The 19,714-nt window shown below is 34.4% G+C and overlaps 1 protein-coding gene across 1 annotated transcript in view; it reads left to right on the forward strand.

The window, feature by feature from the left end:
- The window catches only part of LOC150107996 (maternal embryonic leucine zipper kinase-like), a 201,144-nt gene extending 185,456 nt beyond the window's left edge, over nucleotides 1-15,688 (forward strand). Inside the window, exons 15-16 of the mRNA XM_090415504.1 lie at nucleotides 5,852-5,955; nucleotides 15,347-15,688. Coding sequence (XP_090271630.1) covers nucleotides 5,852-5,955; nucleotides 15,347-15,524 — 282 coding nt within the window. The 3' untranslated portion in view covers nucleotides 15,525-15,688. The remainder of the gene's footprint in view (nucleotides 1-5,851; nucleotides 5,956-15,346) is intronic.
- The last annotated feature ends 4,026 nt before the right edge of the window (nucleotides 15,689-19,714 follow it).

The following is a 19,714-nucleotide window of genomic DNA, read 5'->3' on the forward strand; positions in this document are numbered from 1 at the left end:
GTGCCTAAAGAGCTTAAACATTTTGCTTGTTCAATAGATTTGATGTTGAGAATGCAAATGATATTTAATTGTATTCTGTATTGGCTTAAACCAAAAACAAAATGATGGTTCATAATGAAATGTCTTGGTGTTGTTTGGCTAAACAAAGCCTTTGCTGTTTTCATCAGGAAAGCTGTCTTTACTGAAACAAAGACTAAAGCTGATGAGAATTTGCTAAAGAATAACTATAAGTATTAGATAGTACTAATACTCCTGAACACTAAGATAAACTTCTTGAATGGCAAGCAAGCAATTTCAAGTATGTTGATATGGGCATATTTTCAAATGGGAAATTGAACTGATACTTATTGGAGCTGATGGTTAAACAGAAACTTCTACTAAGGAAAAAGTGGAATTTTCTGAGTCATTAATAAAGACAACTGACAAAAAGAAAAAGGAAAAGCTGATTCATGTAGATCTCAATAACCCAGTAGGAAGTAAACATTGGACAAAAAGAAATGTTTTGAGAAAATTTGGACAAAAGAGTTAAACTAGTAATAATAGTACATACCAGTTGGATTTCTGTTCAGGACATGGATTTGTTGTTATTAACACTATGTTCATTTGTGAAAATATCACCATCCACAGGATCATAAGATACTATTAGTCAAGATAACAACAACATATTCCAATATCCAAACTGGAAAAGAAAGGTTTGGGACAGACAGATTTAGAGGCAATAAAGCCAAGAGGCCAACTTCATTTAGACTTTTGCTTCTTCTTATGGCTCTAGATTGAGTCATAGGGAGAAGCAGAAGAATATATTTTCACATGTCCTAGGTGGAAAAGAATACAGGGAATTTGAATTTATCACCAGTTTTTCAGCAGGATAAAGATGAATATCAGTTTGAAAAGATTATTATCACTTGACGCCATCAAGAAGTCCAAAGACTCATTGCAGGAAGTTATTCTGCACCATGCAAAACCATTGCCTGTACTGCATAAGCCTTTTATCTACATACTATGCCATAGGTAAAGAAGGTTCTAAAAATAATCAGTAATAGTAACAGGGAAGTGGCAGTTTTTTCTCCTAGAAATTCAGGTTTTTCATCTCACAAAATATGCAAACCAGCCTGAAGAATGGCTGTAATTTACTGAAATAATATACTGGTCTCATAACCTTGTTGCTTCAACTTGAAACAACCCAATCAATAAATCATGACTACCAGCCTTGTCCTCGTGGTTGGTGTATATGCTCTCCAACCAATCAACTGTGGGTTCAAATTCCACCCCTGTCGTAGATGTTTTACATTGTTTGGTGCAATACCACCACCCATCCCTTTTTGGTACAAGGTTTCTGGATTATCTTATCTACTAATGTATTATAGGCTTACAAACATTTGTGGTTGGGATCCACATTATTTGGGGGGGGGGGGATATTTCAAGCATCCAGAATTAAACTGTTCAGATTCCCTGAATATTGCTTTGTAGTGCCATACAGTTTTCATACCCTGTTAGAATATTTTTCGTAGATGTTATCTATTCAACTGTTTTTCCAGATTTGCAATAACTTTTCATTCCTACACTGAAATGTAATCATGGCTGCTTTCTCAGTTTTTTTTTTTTTTTCACTCTTCTGTCTTTTATTTCATTTAACAAGTTTTTTAAAGTAACTCTCCACAATATCCTTATTGTCAATTTTTATTTTGCCGTTATCATCTGATTTTGTTTATCTTTGCTTCGTTTCTCACTCTTTCAATAGCTTTTAAAACATTTTATCACCTTCATGATATTTGTCTTTGATATTCTTCCGAAAGTCTGTCTTTCCCTGAGTTTTCTTCATCTGCTTTTTATACTTGCTTCACATTTTTCTCTATATCTCCAATGGAACATGCTAGTTTACTTCCCACATCACCACAAAGTTGTGGAATTTCAAACAATTTCACTGTTTGCTTTCCTAGCTAAATCAGTTTCTTTCAGATTTTGCTGTTGGTTCTATAAGATTTGGTTCTTGTTTTCAAACTGTTTCACTTCTCTCTCTAATATTGTTATTTTAATTGAATTATCTGTTTGACTTTCATTTTTTAAATTTTTGTATGTAGTTTTCTTTTCAGTATTGTAAGCATATAGTTTATTAATGTGTTAGAACTTTCATTGGGCTAAATGGCAATCATTTCTAGTTGTAGCTTCTCTGTATAGTTGTATATCCTGAACTTTTGTGAATGAGCAAAAACTGTTATGAACAATAACATTAGACTTCTTGTCTCTCTGTTTTCTTATGAATGTCTGTACATCTTTGTTGGAATATGTTTTTTTTAATGTTGAGTTCATACATGAGTGGCTGGTTAAATTAACCTTTAGTACATTAGTACTGTGTATAGGTAGTGGGTTGGGAAAGGAGAAACTTGTTTACATTTGATTTAAAAGCCTGTATATTGTATTCCTTGGGAAACACATCAAGAAGAGGACTGTTCCATAATACACAGTAGCAGGGATGAAGGGGGAGGAAAAGAAACTTGTTCTGTGGATTTCAAGGTGTACTGTGAAGGGATGTTGGCAGCAGCTGTATCTGTTCTAACAGACTTAATGCTGAGTGGAGGGGATTATTGATGCTATTTCAGATGAACAAATTTTCCATGGAAATATTTATAGAATACACATAATGCATCAACCAATGCCTGTGCAAAAGTGGGAGGAGTGAGTTGGTGAGAAGTGGGTTATTAATCAATCTAATTGCTCTCCTCTGTATTGAGTCAAGCATTTTGAGGGAGCTCTTAGGGTCCCACTCCAAATATGAGAGCAGTATTCAATAGCTGGGCAGATTTGTGATTTTTATAAGGTTGACAGCTGTTCAGAGGTGAAATAACATCTTGAGTGAAAGAGAAAAAAACAGTTTTTAGAAGCTAAGGTTGTGATGTGTTTGTGCTAGGAGAGGCTTGATGTCAGGGTGATTCCAAGAAGAGAGATCTCATGTTATCTAGAAATTTGATCCCAAAAATAATACTGGGAGAAAATGGTTCTTTTTTGTGAGATGTCCTGAATATAAATCTAGCAGATACTCATAATATTTATCTTTGTTCATTTTTACAAATAAGTCCAATATGTTTGTGGATATCAGGTATCCATTTTCTAAGCTGCTGTTTTAGGTCTCCATAAAGAACCAGTTTTTTTTTTTTGTCACTAATGACTCAGTTTCTTCCTTCTATGATTCCAAAGTCTTAGCAAAGAACTTTGCTTTGGATCATAGGCAAATACAGTAATACCCTGACTTACGTGAATCCGGAGTTACATGGTTTCTTATATGTATGTATTCCATCACACCTCGCCACTAGTTGTATCTTTCGTCGGCCGCATTCGTCAGTGTCGCACATGCTGTGAACAAGCACTGATGTGTTTTGCACGGTCTCCATTCATACACAATTTTTATAGTCTACAAAATCACATAAAAAATAATAATGTCATCCAAAAGAAGCAAGTTGGATTCTTCTACAGCTAGCAAGAAAAGAAAAACATTGACTTTGGAAACAAAACTCAACATTATTAAGGATTTTGAAGGTGGAATGAAAATTTGTGAGCTATCAAAGAAGTTCGATCTACAGGAATCCACAGTAAGAACAATCATGAAAGATAAAGAAAGAATTCTCACTGCTGTGAAAAATGCCCAATCACTGAATTCAAGCATAATTCGTAAACGTCATGGAATTATTGGCGAGATGGAAACGATGCTTAAATTATGGTGTGATAATCAAGTGAGAGAAAAAAATTGCCCATTTGATCAAACGACAATACATAGCCAAGCTGATTTTTGAGAGGCTAAAAGTAGAAGCTGGAGAAGCGGCCTAAGAAGAAATTTTTGTGGCCAGTAATGGTTGGTTCAACTGATTTAAAAATCGCTGTAACTGGCACAGCATCGCGGAGAGTGGAGAGGAAGCAAGCACTAATAAAGAGGCTTCATCTGCTTTTCCTGAGACACTTAAGGCTATTATCGAGGAAGGTAGCTATAGCAGTCAAACCATATTTAATGTAGACGAGACCGGCTTGTTCTGGAAAAGGATGCCTAAGAGAACTTTCATCGCATGTGAACAAAAAACATTTCCTGACTTTAAGGCTTCCAAAGACCGGTTGACAGTAATGCTTGGTGGAAATGCAGCTGGTGATTGCAAGTTAAAACCTCTCTTAATTTATCACTCCGAAAATCCAAGAGCTCTGAAAAAAAAAATCTAAAGCTGGCTTGCCAGTGATTTGGAAGTCAAATTCTAAAGCTTGGGTGACAGCTTCTATTTTCGAAGACTGGTTTGGTCACCACTTCATACCTGAAGTTGAATGTTATTGCCAGTTTAAAAAAATTTCATATAAAGTTATGCTCATTATTGATAATGCACCTGGTCACCCTCCTGCAACTTTAATTGATTTTGATCCACATGTAAAAGTTGTTTTCTTGCCTCCAAATACAACTAGCTTACTTCAACCGATGGACCAAGTAGTTATCAAAACATTCAACATACACACGCCGTTCGTTTGCAAGTCTGAATGAAGCAATGAGGCAAAATAAGCAACTGTCTGTTAAAGAGTTTCGGAAACAGTTTAATATTTTAGATGCTGTAAGGATTATTGGAGATTCTTGGGGTGAAATTTCCCAAAAAACCTTGAATGGTGTCTGGAGAAAACTTTGTCCATCCTTTTTTAAATGCAAAACAGAAATGTTTGCCAGAAATTGATCAAGTTTGCCGAGCTAATAGAAGAAGTTGTCAACCTTGCCAGGCAATTAGATTTAGAAGTCGACAGTGAAGATGTCAACGAGCTGTTAGACTAGCATAACAAGGAGCTTACAATCGACGAGCTCATAGAGATGCGTAAGCAAAGCGCTACTGAAGAGACCGAAACCTCAGATCCAGTTTTACCAGAAAAGCACATGACAATTGCAAAATTAACAGAATGTCGCAGCTTAATTAAGAAAGGTTTACAGATTTTGGAGGACATAGATTCTAACGAGGAACGAATTGTAGCCACAAGGCAATGAATAAAAAAATCACTGGCTTGCTATGAAGAAATTTTGCATGACAAGAAAAAGACATTATGCCATCAGACGAATCTATTAGATTTTATGAAACCATCGACATCGAAATAACTTTATTTTTTTTATGCACGAAAAACTACAATTATGATTACTGTATATTTCTTAAAAAAATAGAGATGTTTTTGTAAACGTTCGGTCCCAATTGTATGTTTGTATATATAAATTACATGCAAAATTATACCCCGAGTTAGCAAATTCGACTTACGTGCTTTTCGTTGGTCCCACCTACCGCATAACTTCGGGGTATCACTGTATATTTATCCACTTTTACCATTTTGAAATTAGTCCACATCATTATAATTAAAACTGCTTGCTATATTTCTACTTGTTCGTTTCTCTGGTATTTGAATCTTTCATGATGCCTGAATTTATCATCTTGCAGTATTATGTAGAAATATTTTTTTTTTTGTATTAAATTTTTTTTTTTTTTTTTTTGTGTGTGTGTGCGTTTGTGAGGTTAACTTGACTGAAACTTCTGACCTATATATATATATCTTAACTTCTTATCCTCCAGCTCATTATTAGATATCTACCTGACCTACCTGGATAATGAATGAGCAAGAATAGCAAGTAAAACTGTATTCTTTATCAAGCAAAATTTCAGTGCTTTAGATAACGATATCTTGATTCTTAATAGGAGGGGGAAAAATATAGAGTATGACTCCTGAAGGGAGAAAAAGTGCTACAAAGCATTATTTCTTCAAAAAGAAAAAAATAATTTTGACAGTTATTTAAGTTAAATTCCCTTTGTTTTTTTTCTCTTATTTTTAAATGAACCTTTTATGTGTTTCATAGATCCTTCATAATGTATCTACAAGTACCACTGCAGGTCCTGAATACCTCTTGGATTCACTCTATAATGCTCTTTTGAAGAAAGGCATTGTGTGTAAACAGAAAGGGTAAGTATAGTTTTTCTTTTATTGGTAAAATTTGCAGAAAATATTCACCCCCCCCTCCATTAAGATGCATGCCGTTTTCTAAACCAGAATTTTACTTTTAACAGCATTATAATCACTAATTTTATTTTATCATCATCAAATTCCTGATATATACCCTCAAGGGGGGAGGGGGTACAGGATATGATAGCGCTACATGAAAAATTACATCATTACTAACTTCCTATCTACAATTTTCCTCCAAATCGGTCTGTTATCTGTCAACACTCCAACATTATCAGATCTTATATTTCTATCTTCTAAGGCACTTTTTGCTGTATCAATCCACCTATATCTTGGTCTTCCTCTGGGTCTATTTCCTGCCAACCTGGCAGAGAGAACACTTGTTTTGCTAATCTTTCCTCTCCCATTTTGCTTAACCACACCACCTGAGATTAGCTCTGCTAATGCATTCTTGGATGCTGACAATGGCAAATTCTTTCCTAATATCCTCATTTTTAATATGATATTGCCATTGATGCCACCTGTTCATGCACCTAATCTTTCTCAGGACTCTCATATCTGTGGCATCTAGTCTTTGGTCAAGTGTCCTGCTCTTAGATCCATAAGTTAAAATTGGCTTGAATACTGTCTTGTATACATCTAATTTAGTGTTTGGCTAATTTCTCTTTTATTCCATATAAATTTATTCAGTTGACTTCCTACCATACTAGTTTTGTTGATTCTATTGTTTATTTCCATATTTAATTTACCATCTTCATGAAAAATCATACCTAAGTAGCTGAAGTGTTTTACTTGTTTTACAGGTTTTCCATTCACAATGCAGTTGATATTTTCAATATTTCTGCCTATTTTCATTATCTTTGTCTTTTTAATGCTGACCTTCATACCATATCTATGAAAACAATTATTCACTTTAGTCATGGAACCTTGCAGACTTGTAGTGTAAGTCTTGCAGACTTAGAAGTATAACATCATCTGCATAAAGCAAACAGCTGACATTAACATCTCCAATTTTGATATCAGATTTAATACCACTTTTCTTCATAATGTGATCCATATAGTTAATGAATAACAGGGGATAATGTACATCCTTGTCTCACACCAAATTTAACATTAAACCACATTCCTGTACTTCCTTCAATTCTAACTGCTGACTTGCAACTGAAAGACTAAGTATTGCTTGATATAATGCCTTATTGACACCATATAACTGTAGTGTATTGAATAGCTTCTCTCTTGGCACCTTGTCATATACCTTTTCCACATCTACAAAACTTAAATACAGATCTCGGTTATATTCCCATGATTTCTTGACTATTTGTCATAAAGTGAAGATCTGGTCCTGACAGTCTCTATTTGGCCTGAAGAGAAGCTTGTTCTTCACCAAGCTTCTCTTCCACAATCCTTCTGAATCATTTCTCAAGTATACTTGTATATATCTTAGAGAAATACCTCTGTAATTCTCACATTCAGTTTTATTTCCCTTTTTATATATGGGTACTATGACAGCTCTACTCCAATCATCTGGAATTCATCCCTCTGTCCAGGCCTTCTGAACTAAGCATTTCAGCCACTGTAAGACTTTTATACCTCCATACTAGAGCATTTCTGGTCGAATATCTTATACTCCTGCTGCCTTTCCATATTTCAAGCCTTTGATGGCTTTTTCTACTTCAAGTATGGATATGTATTCCGGACTGCATGCCTGTTGAGTGTTTTTTACCACTGTGCTGTCATCACTGCTTGTTTTATTTAGCAATTTTTCGAAGTAATTACTCCATTCTTTGAGGATATCTTTTTCTCCTGTTTTCATGTCACCTTTATCATCTCTAATTCTTTTTACAGCACTCTTTTCTTCATTTCTGAGCTTCTTCAACAACCTCCAGAATATCTTACCACCTTCTTGATATTTATTTTCTGTGTTCTTACCAAAGTCTTCCCATGCCTTTTGTTTAGCTAATTTTACGCAGTGTTTAGCTTTCTTACATTTGTCTCTGTATTCTCTAAGAGCATAAATTGATTTATTTGTCAAGAACTTTTGATATGCTTTCTTCTTTTCTTTCACTGCCTCTTTAACTCCCTGTGTCCACCATGGAGTTCTGATTTTCTATCCTCACAGACAACCTCATCACATTCCTCTCTGGCTGAATCAATCTGTGTTTTCTTTAGGGCTTGCCACTAAATCTCTAAGGTTTGGTTCCTGTTCTTAAACTCTTTCATTTTTTCTTCAATCATGTTTGTGTATGTTAGGCTACAGTTCACATCTGAGAGCTGCTCAACTTTTGTTCAATTTAAAACCTTTCTTACATGTTCTTCTTTTCAATATGAAATTATAATGATGCCAACCCACCCAAAAGTGAGGAGGTTTATCTAATCCGACGACACAGTTTTATGCAGTCAAGCAAGGAGTTTTGAAGAAGTTGATAAGAGGTTGACAGAAGCCTTAGAAATACTCTCCAATTATTTTGAGACCAATTACCTGAAGCCTAACCCAAACAAGTCTCAGGTATGCACTTTCTATCTGCCACAGGGAAGCAAAATGCAAGTTAAACATTGTCTGGAGAGGAAATCGCCTCAAACACTGCAGCAATCCCAAATATCTTGGAGTTAAGCTGGATCATACCTTGTCATATAAGGTACATTGCCAGGAACTAAAAGGAAAAATCTGTGCAAGAAATAACATCATAAGAAAAATGCTCGGCACGATGTGGGGACTCAACCTGAGGTACTTTACTCGACAGCTTTGGCATGTGTTTTGCTGCAGGGATGTATGCTGCCCCAGTGTGGGTGGCATCTGCCCATGCGAAACACGTGGATGTGGCTTTAAATGATACCATTAGGATCATAACCGGATGCCTAAGATCAACCTCAGTCAACAAGCTGTATCCCTTAGCAGGCATAGCACCACCAGGCATAAGACATCAAGTGGCCAGTGAGATGGAGAAAAAAAGCAGATGACGGACGAAAGACATCCAGTGTACGGCCATATTATCACGGCTTCTCGACTCAAATCGAGGCATAGTTTTATGTAAAGAACTAAACCATTGATCCATAAACCTGAGTAGCGACACCTTATTCTATGGAGGGAATCGGTTCAACTTCAAGAAGTCCCTATAATTAAGGAAGAGTTAACCAAGGGATATCACCTACCCTATAGCACCTGGAGGACTCTGAATCATCTTAGAGTGGGAGTGTCCAAATGCAGAAGTAACTTGATGAAATGGGGTTATGCAGATGATGACAGCTGTGACTGCAGAGACGCCCAAACTGACGAACATCTTTTATGTTGCCCAGATCTAATCAATGTGTTCTCCAAGGATGACATTCTGATGGTCAATGACAAGGCAATACAAGCTGCTGTTTTTTGGATGGAGAGGATATGATTGGTGTTCCGGACTCAGAAAGTAAAGTAAGTAATATGAAATTCAATTTTATCCTACTCAATACTAAATAGCGATCACTTCTAATTTCAAATCCTCTGTACACTCTGGTGTCATGCACCAGGTAGAAAACATCACTATCAACAATAACATAGTTAATGAGACTTTTCTTATTTCTTTGCCTCTTCTCTCCATGTGAATTTGTGCACATTTTTATGTTGGAACATTGTGTTAGTAATAACCAGTCCATGTCCTGAACAGAAATCCAGCAGGTATTTGCCATTATTATTAGCTTTGCTCTCCAAATTTTCCCAAAATGTTTTTGTATGTCTGACAATCATTTCCTACTCTATTTAATCCCCAACAAGGACTAATGTTTCATTTTTCATCATGTCAGTTACTTTCCCTAAAGTCTCAAAAAATTCCTGCAATTCTTCCTGAGTAGAACCTTCTGTGGGACTATAGGCAAAAATAAGTCTCATTGTCCAGTTCCCTATTCTGATATTTGTCCACATCACTCTACTTTAAATTGCCTGCCATTCAACCTTGTTTTTAGTGTTGAATTTTATAGCTACTTTTTCTTTTCATTGATTATCATTCCTCGAATATAACATTTTGTATTTATTGCTCAGAAAGATCTCGCCAGTTTTTGCCTTTTTTTGTTTCCGTCGTCCCTATTATATCGATCTTGTACTTATCCAGTTCCTCAGCTAGTTCCATTTCTTTGCCATTCAGGCTTCTTATATTGATAGTACCGATCTTGAACTCTGGATTGAATTGATATTGAGTTGGGGTGGGTTTTAGGATTTGTTCCAGTAGCTAACTTTGCCCTGGTTCGCTGGTGAAAATAACAGGGGTGTTGTTTAACTGGGAAGCCACAGTCAGCATGAAATTCTCTCGTGTTGTACCATCATTTTATATTTTGGTTTAAGCCAATAAGAATACAATTTGGTCGGCTAAATCCCAATTTGCCAGTGCATCCTCATTCGTTCAATATCCAGGTAGATACCTAACAGGGTGCACCATGAGAAGGTGAGGATTGGACATTAGGTCAGAAGCCCTGATCAGTTCTCTGCATTCCTTTAAAGGCTATGTGAAGTCTCCTCTCAGTTATATAGCTTTGATTCTTAAGCATCCCACTAATTTAATTTTATTTTCCAAAATTTTTAAATTAAGAATGAGTTAAACTTAAAACTATCTTAGTGATTATTAGGTATGAGATATAAAGCCAGATAGTGAACTTGAATAATAAAGTTTTTAATTAATTAAATTTAATTTTAATTTTTGTTTTATTGTTTTGTTTTTTGATAAAAATTAGTTTTATTTTTTATGATTTTTTTTAAATCTACTTTTTTTCTTAAAAAAGAAGCTTTATCCAAAATGGTCGAAACTTATAAAATGAGCTCTTATTTGCTTTTATCATCATCATCAAATTCCTGACAGGTACCCTCGAATTCCTTTATTTAGGTCTATTTTTCTCAATATATTCTAATTCTGGTAAATAGATTTGAAGAGATTGCATCGCCTACCACTCTCTTTATGTCTGAATTTTTTTAATTTCTTTTATCATGTGGTTGTAAGTAGGATCCACATTTATTTCCAGTAAAGCACTGATGACTGCATTGTGTTCTGTGGTATCAAATGCTTTTTTAAAATCAGTAAAGAATTTGAAATGTTGTAAACAGTCTTCTCTCAGAAGAACAAAAATGGTTTCCAACATGGAAGATCAGGTATAGACAATATATATGTTAAAACAAATTATTAAAAAAAAGACAATTTAATTTAGAGACTCATATGGCCTTTATTATGAGGAAGCTTTCGATAAAATACACAGAGGAAAAACTATGGAATATAATGAAAAAACAAGAATATCCATTACATTTGGTACAAGCTATACAAAGTTTATATAAAGATACAAAAATACAGTTACAGTTAAGTAATAAATAAACAGAAGAGATTGAAATTAATCAGGGTGTCAGACAAGGATGTAGCTTATGCAGATGATCAGATTATATTACAAAACCATGAAGATGACCTTCAAAAATCCATTTACAAATTAAACAAAATAAGCCAACAATACAATTTAAAAATTTCACAAAAGAAAACAAAAGTCATGGCATTTAAAGGTCAGGATCATGTTAGATCAAAAATAGTTATAGAAAATAAAATAATAGAACATATGACACAGTTTAATTATTTAGGCTGTATAATAACATATCTAAAAGATAAAGATATAGATGAAAAAAATAATTTTAATTGTTCCACAGATTTTCTGAAATTTTAAAAGAAATTTCAGAAAATCTGTGGAACAATTAAAAGGACACTGAATAAAAAAAAACAAGACGAGAAATTCAACTAAAATTTTATAAAGTAATGGCCACTCTGTTATATGGTTCAGAAACATGGACAGTTAAAAAGAAAGATGAAAGTAAAATACAAGCTGCAGAGATTAGATTTTTAAGAACAATTAATGGATACACAAATTGGACCATAAAAAATGAAGACATCAGAAAAGAATTAGATATTTATAACAAATGAAAAGATCAAGGAATATAGAGAGAAATGGAAAGAACATCTATTTAGGATGGAAAGATATCGGCTACCAAAAAAAAGTGGATAAATATAGACTAAAGGAAAAGAGAGAGGGGGGGGGGGAGAAGCCCATCGACAAGATGGAAAGACCAGTGAAGCCAGAACAGGCAAATGCCTGATCCTTGAAGAGAAGAAAATCAACAAAGAGAAAGCATAGAGAGATTCAGTATTTCTGCATTTTTCTGTTAATTGTAAAATGACTTTGATATGATCTGTTGTGGAGAAGCCTCGTCTGAATCTTGCTTGCTCTCTAGTGGAGTTGTCTTCAAGAGTGTTTTGGATTCTGTTCAGTATTACTCTGTTCATGATTTTATATATGTGAGAGAGTAACAGAGTGGACCATAATTTTTTATGGTTTCCTTGTTCCCTAATGTGAATAGAAGTATGGGTTTTTTTTTTTTTGAGGTCTTCCATTCCTTTGGAATCTTTCCTTCTTTGAAGTGTCATGTGAATCTGGTAGCCAAGCTTTGAATATAGTTGATCCACTTTGTTGGATTTCTTCAGCCTTAACATGATCAAGTCCTGAGGACCTTTATTCATTTTTTTAAGGGTATGTTCTATTTCATCTGGATAATAAATTTAGTTTAATCCTTTATCCAAGTGTGAGCAAACAAAGTTTGTGCCTGAAGTATCTTCAGGACTAGGGTAAGGTGGTACAACACCAGGGAACTCGTTGCAAAGGTGGAGCAAGCTACCAACACTCCTGTCTCAGTATCTCCTATAATGCAAAACACATCTCCTTGCAGATATGTCTAATGTTCTGCATTAAGGGAAGGGCCACTACCCAGACTAGTTTCGACCTTTATTGAGGTCTCTTCAGTGGGAGCCAGGCCCTAGCTGAGATACCAGGCAGAAGCATTCACAGGTCATCTCTACCTATAGGAGTTGCCAAATGCCAATTGTTTGCTCACACTTGGATAAAGGATTAAACTAAATTTATTATACTCTAACCAAGTGAAAAATAAACTTTCAACATCTTTCTCTAAATCCAGAGTAATTTAATAAAAAAGGGTGGCACACCATTTGGAAGTAAGTATTTCTTCTGGTATATTGCTTGGTTTTAGAATGATAGCTTCCGAGACTTGACATTTAGTTGCCACTGTATGTGTACACACAGTGATATTACAGGATTTCTTTTTTTTGTATGCAATGATGATACAGTTGTTATACCTGGAAATTGGTAGTAGAATTTGCTTCATCTACTTATTACTATTATTATCTAAGATCTCCAGAGACTTAACTAGGAAGGCCATAGATCACTCACACCTTCAACAGGTAAACTGTTCCACTCAGTTTCTGCTCTTTGAGAGAAAAATCTAGCTCCCATTCCTTTCTGAACTGCACAACTCCTCTCCCCACTTCTGTGTAACAAAACATTTTATCTGTCCATAACTTCTAACACCGTTTCAGAAGTTTACAGACCTATGTCATCCCTCTTTCTCCTGTTTACTAGTCAGACAGATCACATACTCCCAATCTATTCTCATAATTCTGATATTATCTTTGTTATTCTTCTTTGCACCCTTTCCATGGCTTCTTTATACCCTCCGAACCCAGGAGACCAAATCTGCTGACTGTAGTTAGTCCAGGTATTGGCTTTTCAACCTTGTAAAGAAGCAAAATGACTTCCTTATACTTACAGGTCAATGTTCAATACAATATTTCAATTATCCTCTGAGTTGTATTTCCAATTTTTGCAATATGACCTTTAAACTTCATTTTCCTATCTACTTATATCTCCAAAATCTCTAGCCTGATCAGTTTCTTCTGCATAATCCCACCAATATAGTATGTCATTGGATATCCCATCATGCCAAAGTATGTAACTTTACACTTACTAACACTGAAACACTAAATTGAGAGTGATTATCATTTACCCAGTGTTCCAGCTTATTCAAATCATTCTATAAGTGCTGTATATCCATGGCATCCCTGATTGTCCTTCCTATCTTTGTATTATCGGTGAGCAGTTGAACATCTCCTGTCAAGTCCTTCCCAATGTCATTAATGTATAGATTGAACAACAGTGTTTCATGGACTCATCTTGGGTATGTGTGTGTGGGGGGTACACCACTGGATACCTTAAATCTATCTGATTCACTCTCATCCCCTCCCATATACAACTTTCTGATACCTGCTTGTCATCCACCCACTTATCCAGGTCAGTAGTTTGTATTCTAATTCCATATTCTGTAGTTTATGCAACAACCTTTCATGTGGTATCCTGTCAAATGCCTTAGCAAAGTGTAATGTTATTATAAAATATGAGCAAATTGCTAAAACATGACCTCCCTTTAGTAAATTCATGCTGTTTTTAGTAAAGTATAGCTTGTCAGTCAAACCATTTCTGTATGCATTTATACATTCTTTCCATTCCTGTGGAATCTTTCCTGAACTGAGACTCAAGTTATACAAATATGTCAAGGGCCAAGCCAATTTGGCCAAGCACTCCTTTAGCATACTTGCTGATATTCCATCTGGCTCTATTGACAAATTCATATTTGGGTTATTCAACAGCTTTCAACCTCATTCTCATGCCCCTCTGTTTCTTTATCCAGTGTAGTGGTAGCACTCTGCACTATTTTACATACACCTGGTTTATAGATCTTAGTGAAATAAATGCTTATTATTTGAACAATCACCTGCTTCTGATTCATACTATCCTCTTTCAATTTTATCCTGCTCCACACTAAATAGAAATCATTTCCAATTTCCTAAACCAGTGGGAAAATATCACAATGAACAATAACATAGTCAGTGAGATTTATTCTTTCTTGCTTCTTCTCTCCATATGAATTTGTTCACATTCTTATGTTGGAAGAACCTGTGTTATTAATAACTAGTCCATACTCTGAACTAAAATCCAGCCAGTACTTTTCATTATTATTAGTTTATGATATCATAAATCAAAATGTTAAATCAAATTTAACATTATGATTTATTTAGTCTTGTCTTAAGCTTTTCACAAACCATTGAAGTTCTTTAGCTGTAGACTTCACAGCAGCAACTGTCTTGAGGATAAGTGGCTGGCCCTATGCCTCCTGGTGTGTCCTATGTCTGTCAATGCGTGTGTTCATGGGACTGGTTTGCTTGTTCTGGGGGAAGAAAAACCCAAGTTTCTGGGTGAAAAAATTCCCTACCTCCATATGAGACCAGCTAACTCACTTTTAGTTAAAAGAGACCAGATAAAGGTTCCTCACATCACTGATGGGAATCGAACCCAGGTCTTTCTGACCAAAGGGCTTTGTCTATACTGACTGAGCTACAGAGGCTCATGATTTATTTAGTACTTAATTTAATCTGTAAAGTTAACTTCTTGAGTTATGTATTATTAAGTTGCAATAAGCCAAAACTGGAAATCTTTGATTTATTTATCAGATTGTCATTATCAGATCTAAATCAAACTTTTTTTCTTCCAGCTATGTTATTCAAGGAAAAATGCACAATAATGTTGGTAAAGTGGTTCTTAGCTTTGAACTTGAAGTCTGTCGTCTTGCTAATACTCATTTTCTGGGAGTGAAAAGGAAACGACTGAAGGGTGATTCTTGGCATTATAAGAAAGTTTGTGAAGAAATATTACGCTTGGCACTCTTGTAAAAATGTCAATACATGAAACTAATTCAGAAAAATATAGATATGTATTTTTGTATCATATACTGTATTTTTTGTACAAACCGCTTGATTTGCTGTCTTGACTTTAGTAAGCTCAAAAAAAGAGGTTGGTTTTCTAATTACAGATTAAACTATATATTAATACTGTGTGTTCATTCTACTTTTTTGCTATCATTATTTATAGATATAGACCTGGCTAGTCTCATGATACTACACCTGTAGAAGAAAAATATTAGATATCTTTTTCTAGACAAATTTTTCATTGCTTGCTCAAGAACATTGTATAGACATTTATTTATAAATGTTATTAAAAATATTTGTATATACAAATATCCATTTGTCAGAGAGTATTTTAAGTATCAAAAACCTCATCTCCAAATCTCTGTATAAATTAAATTCTATAAACTGAAGTTGTATACATTTTACCTCTGGCACCAATTTTATATAACAAAATGTGTATTTTATAACTTTTACCACTTGCACCCAGATGGTAAGATTTAAATTTTAGACACAAAATACATATTGCTTTTGCAATTTGCCAGTCTAGTTATGCACATTACCTCCAATGCTGTGTGCATTTTTAAGTTTAGAACACCAACATATATGAAAACCTTTAAGCCGCAAAAGCAATCTCAGTATTAATATAATTTTTAAATGATGTGACAAATGTTATTAATCTTACACACACACATATATATATATATATATTTAAAAAGATATTTAATGACTAACAAACCGAGAATAAGTTAGAAAACTTTAATGATACAACTAGTTTCGGCTTATTATGGCCTTCATGAGGTATCTTTGTAGCTTGAAGAAACAGTAATAAAAGACTGAAGATATTAAGAAAACTGAGAAGCACAGGTTAATTGTATTAGATAATTAAAAATAAAAAACTTGTATTAAAATTCCAGTTCTATTTATGTGCCATTGTTTATTGTATGCTTGGTAGTAGACTCTCGAGAATGCCAGTATTGAATAACAGCACTATGACTCTCAGGGATGTTATAGCTCAAATTACTATTCAAATGTTCAGGATTAAGGACGATCTCCCTGGATTTCACTATCTTTCTTTCAAATTCATCCTTGCAACGGAAAATGTTTTCAGATCTATCCCAGGAAACTGAGTGACCTTGAAAATTATCATGAGGATTGTTAGAGAAGAGAACATGGCTGGATAAGGCACTAGCATTTGATCTTTTATGGGAGATGTCTCTTTTATGCTCCTCCATGAGAAGTTCAACAGATTTATTAGTTTGACCGTAATAAGGAACATTACAGTCACGCCATTATTTATATATGCCAGGATATTTTAGATTATGATGCTTAGGTTTAGGATGGCTTATAAGAGATCTGATTTTTTTGAAGAGTAATGACGTCCCGATGTTGTACTTTTGAAGGCTTTTGCCAATTTTTGGGAGACCAAACTGTGGGATTGAGATGTTATCTTTAAAATTGGTAGTTTCTGTATTGTGGTGCCTAGGAGAATCTATAAGAAATTTCTTAATTGTTCTTTTATGATATCCATTTTGTTCAAAAATATGTGAGAGGTGATTAATTTCTTTTTGATGCTCATCTGGATCAATAGAGCGAGCTCTGTGTCCTAAAGTGAAAATAGTTCCAAGTTTCTGTGGTGGAAAATGATGAGAAAGACTGTGAAAATATCTATTAGTATGCGTTGATTTTCTGTACATAGAGATTCTAAATTTTCCAGAACAGAGTGAGAGTTTTATATCCAGGAAAGGAAGGGAGTTATCATGTTCTAGTTCTGCTGTGAATTTTATATTTGGATACTGGTTATTTAAATGATGAAGAAAATTCGTGAGAGAGTTTTTACCATGACTTTTACTTTAATATATATATATATATATATTAAAAAAAATGTAAAATATCAAAATGTGTGATATTGATTTTTATGCATTAATCCTTTTTATACACTAGATGGCACTTATTGTGATCACTTTGGGCCAGCTGCTTTTCGATAACAATAACCGGCTGATAACATTAAGCAAAGGATATAAAAAAATTGCATCATTTATTTAAATTTATTGCTATGAACATTATTTAATTTAATTTATTGTTATAAACAACTTTTTAATAAGCAACAACATAAAATTCATTTTAAGAACTTATCTAGTTTTGTCTGTTGTCTTTGAATATAGTAGTTCATGAATAAATTGCTCATAATCATAATGCTTTTGAAGTTTGTTGCTCTATGTTGCACACTGCGACAAAGTATTTGTAGAGCTTCTTGGATCTGCGCATTGGTTGGAGGAGCTTCTAAAATTTGTTCTTCACACCTGTATTAAGTTCATTTTCTTCTATTAGTTTAAAGTTCTCATCGGAAGCAGCTTGACATATTTCTGACACTTGTTGTCTTTTTCTATCTCCATAGTAAACTTAATACAAGGATGTAAGGAATTGATTCTGGCTAAAAAGGAAGGTGACGAATCTCTGTTATGATTCCACACTGAAAAGATGTCGTCTATATATCTCACCCAAAAGGATGGTTGAGGGAATATAGATGAAAACAAGACGTCTTCTAGATGTTCCAAATAAAAGTTGGCTAGAGCAAGTGAAAGTGGACTTCCCATGGCCGTTCCTTCCACTTGGTTGTAGAATTTGTTTTGACACAAGAAATATCCAGAGTGCATCACAAAATCAAATTATTTTATAATGTCTTGTGGGAAGATGTCAGTAAGTAATTGTAAAGTCTCTTTGAGAGATACATTAGTATATAGAGATTCTACGTCGAAGCTCACCATGAGATCAGTAGGTTGTAATGAGATATTTTTTAATTTATTTAGGAAATTTGAAGAGTTTTTCAAAAAAGAGCGTGATTTGCCTATATGTGAGTTTAATAATTTCACTAAATATTTGGCTATGCGATAAGTAGGTGAATTAATACAGTCCACTATAGGACGAAGAGGAATATCAGTCTTGTGGATTTTAGGTAGACCATAAAATCTAGGTCTTGCGAAATGTGTTTTTAGCCTTTCTATTGTGTCTGCATCCACACTTATCACCTCATCTGGAAGGGAATTTAAGTTCTTCAGTTGCCTGTTGATGGAATCGTGATCAAGTTCTTGGTATGTTGAGCGATCTCGAAGTAAAAGAGAAATTTTTCTTCTATAGTTTGAAGAATCCATAATTACTGTTGCTTTTCCTTTGACTGCTTTAGTGATAACAAGGTGACTGTTGCTTTTTGTTAAAAACTGTTCCTATGTAGCCACTCAAGATAGTCTGTTATTTTCAGACTGAAATATTTGACAAATATTAAAATAAAATATTTTTGTGTTTACGTGTCTATAATTCTTAATCATAATGTTACAAGTGTCTCTAAAGAGTAAAATTCTATTCCTTCATGGGAAAACTTTACCAAAAAAAAATGGTAAATTAGGTAAACTATCAGTAGTACAAGGTAAGTTGTGAGCAAGGATCATCTTTCTGAAAAAATGCCACGACAATAAAGTTATTCCTAATTTCGCTAAGATAAAAGAAACCATCAAATCTCCTAGAGCTCATAATATCTGCAGGAACACCAGTTTAGCTTTAATCTATAATCAACTCAGAGCAGTTAAACATGATCTTGCTATTAACATTCATCAAGTTTCTGATCTCCGTACCTTTATCTCCACAAACTTAGATCCACATCTTTCTGACATAGTTCTTAATGTGGCTAAACGCTCTATACAAAGTTCATCTAAAAAACAGAATCAACATCTAAACCGCAAATTTGATGTTCTTGTTTCTAGACAAATCAAGCCTTTCCAAGTTCCAGATAATTGTGTGTCATCGTGTCCGGTTGCCCTTTAACCATGCTACCGGCCAAGACATCTATAGACGTCGAAGTTATCATGGATGCAAAGTGCATATTAAAATTGTAATACCATTGATATTATATTGAAATATATGATAGATAAAGCGTACGAGGATGCGTATTTGATCCATAATGGCCGGTAAGGTGGTTAATGAGTAATGAAACACTCATCCTCTCAAAAGGACATGATTTCGCTATAGTCACTAAAAAGATTCTGTATCTAGATTTCCTGGTTAACATCGAACGGAACCTTAGTCATCTTTCCAGTGAAAAGGCTAATTCTCTCCACCTTGAAGTTGCTTCTATGCTACTTAAAACCAAGCTTCCTCCTTCCAACATATCTCCTTCTGAAAAG

The sequence above is a fragment of the Typopeltis vanoorti genome, chromosome 3, assembly GCF_054136105.1.
Source record: "Typopeltis vanoorti isolate ZY-2024b chromosome 3, IOZ_Tvanoo_1.0, whole genome shotgun sequence".
NCBI lineage: Eukaryota > Metazoa > Arthropoda > Arachnida > Uropygi > Thelyphonidae > Typopeltis > Typopeltis vanoorti.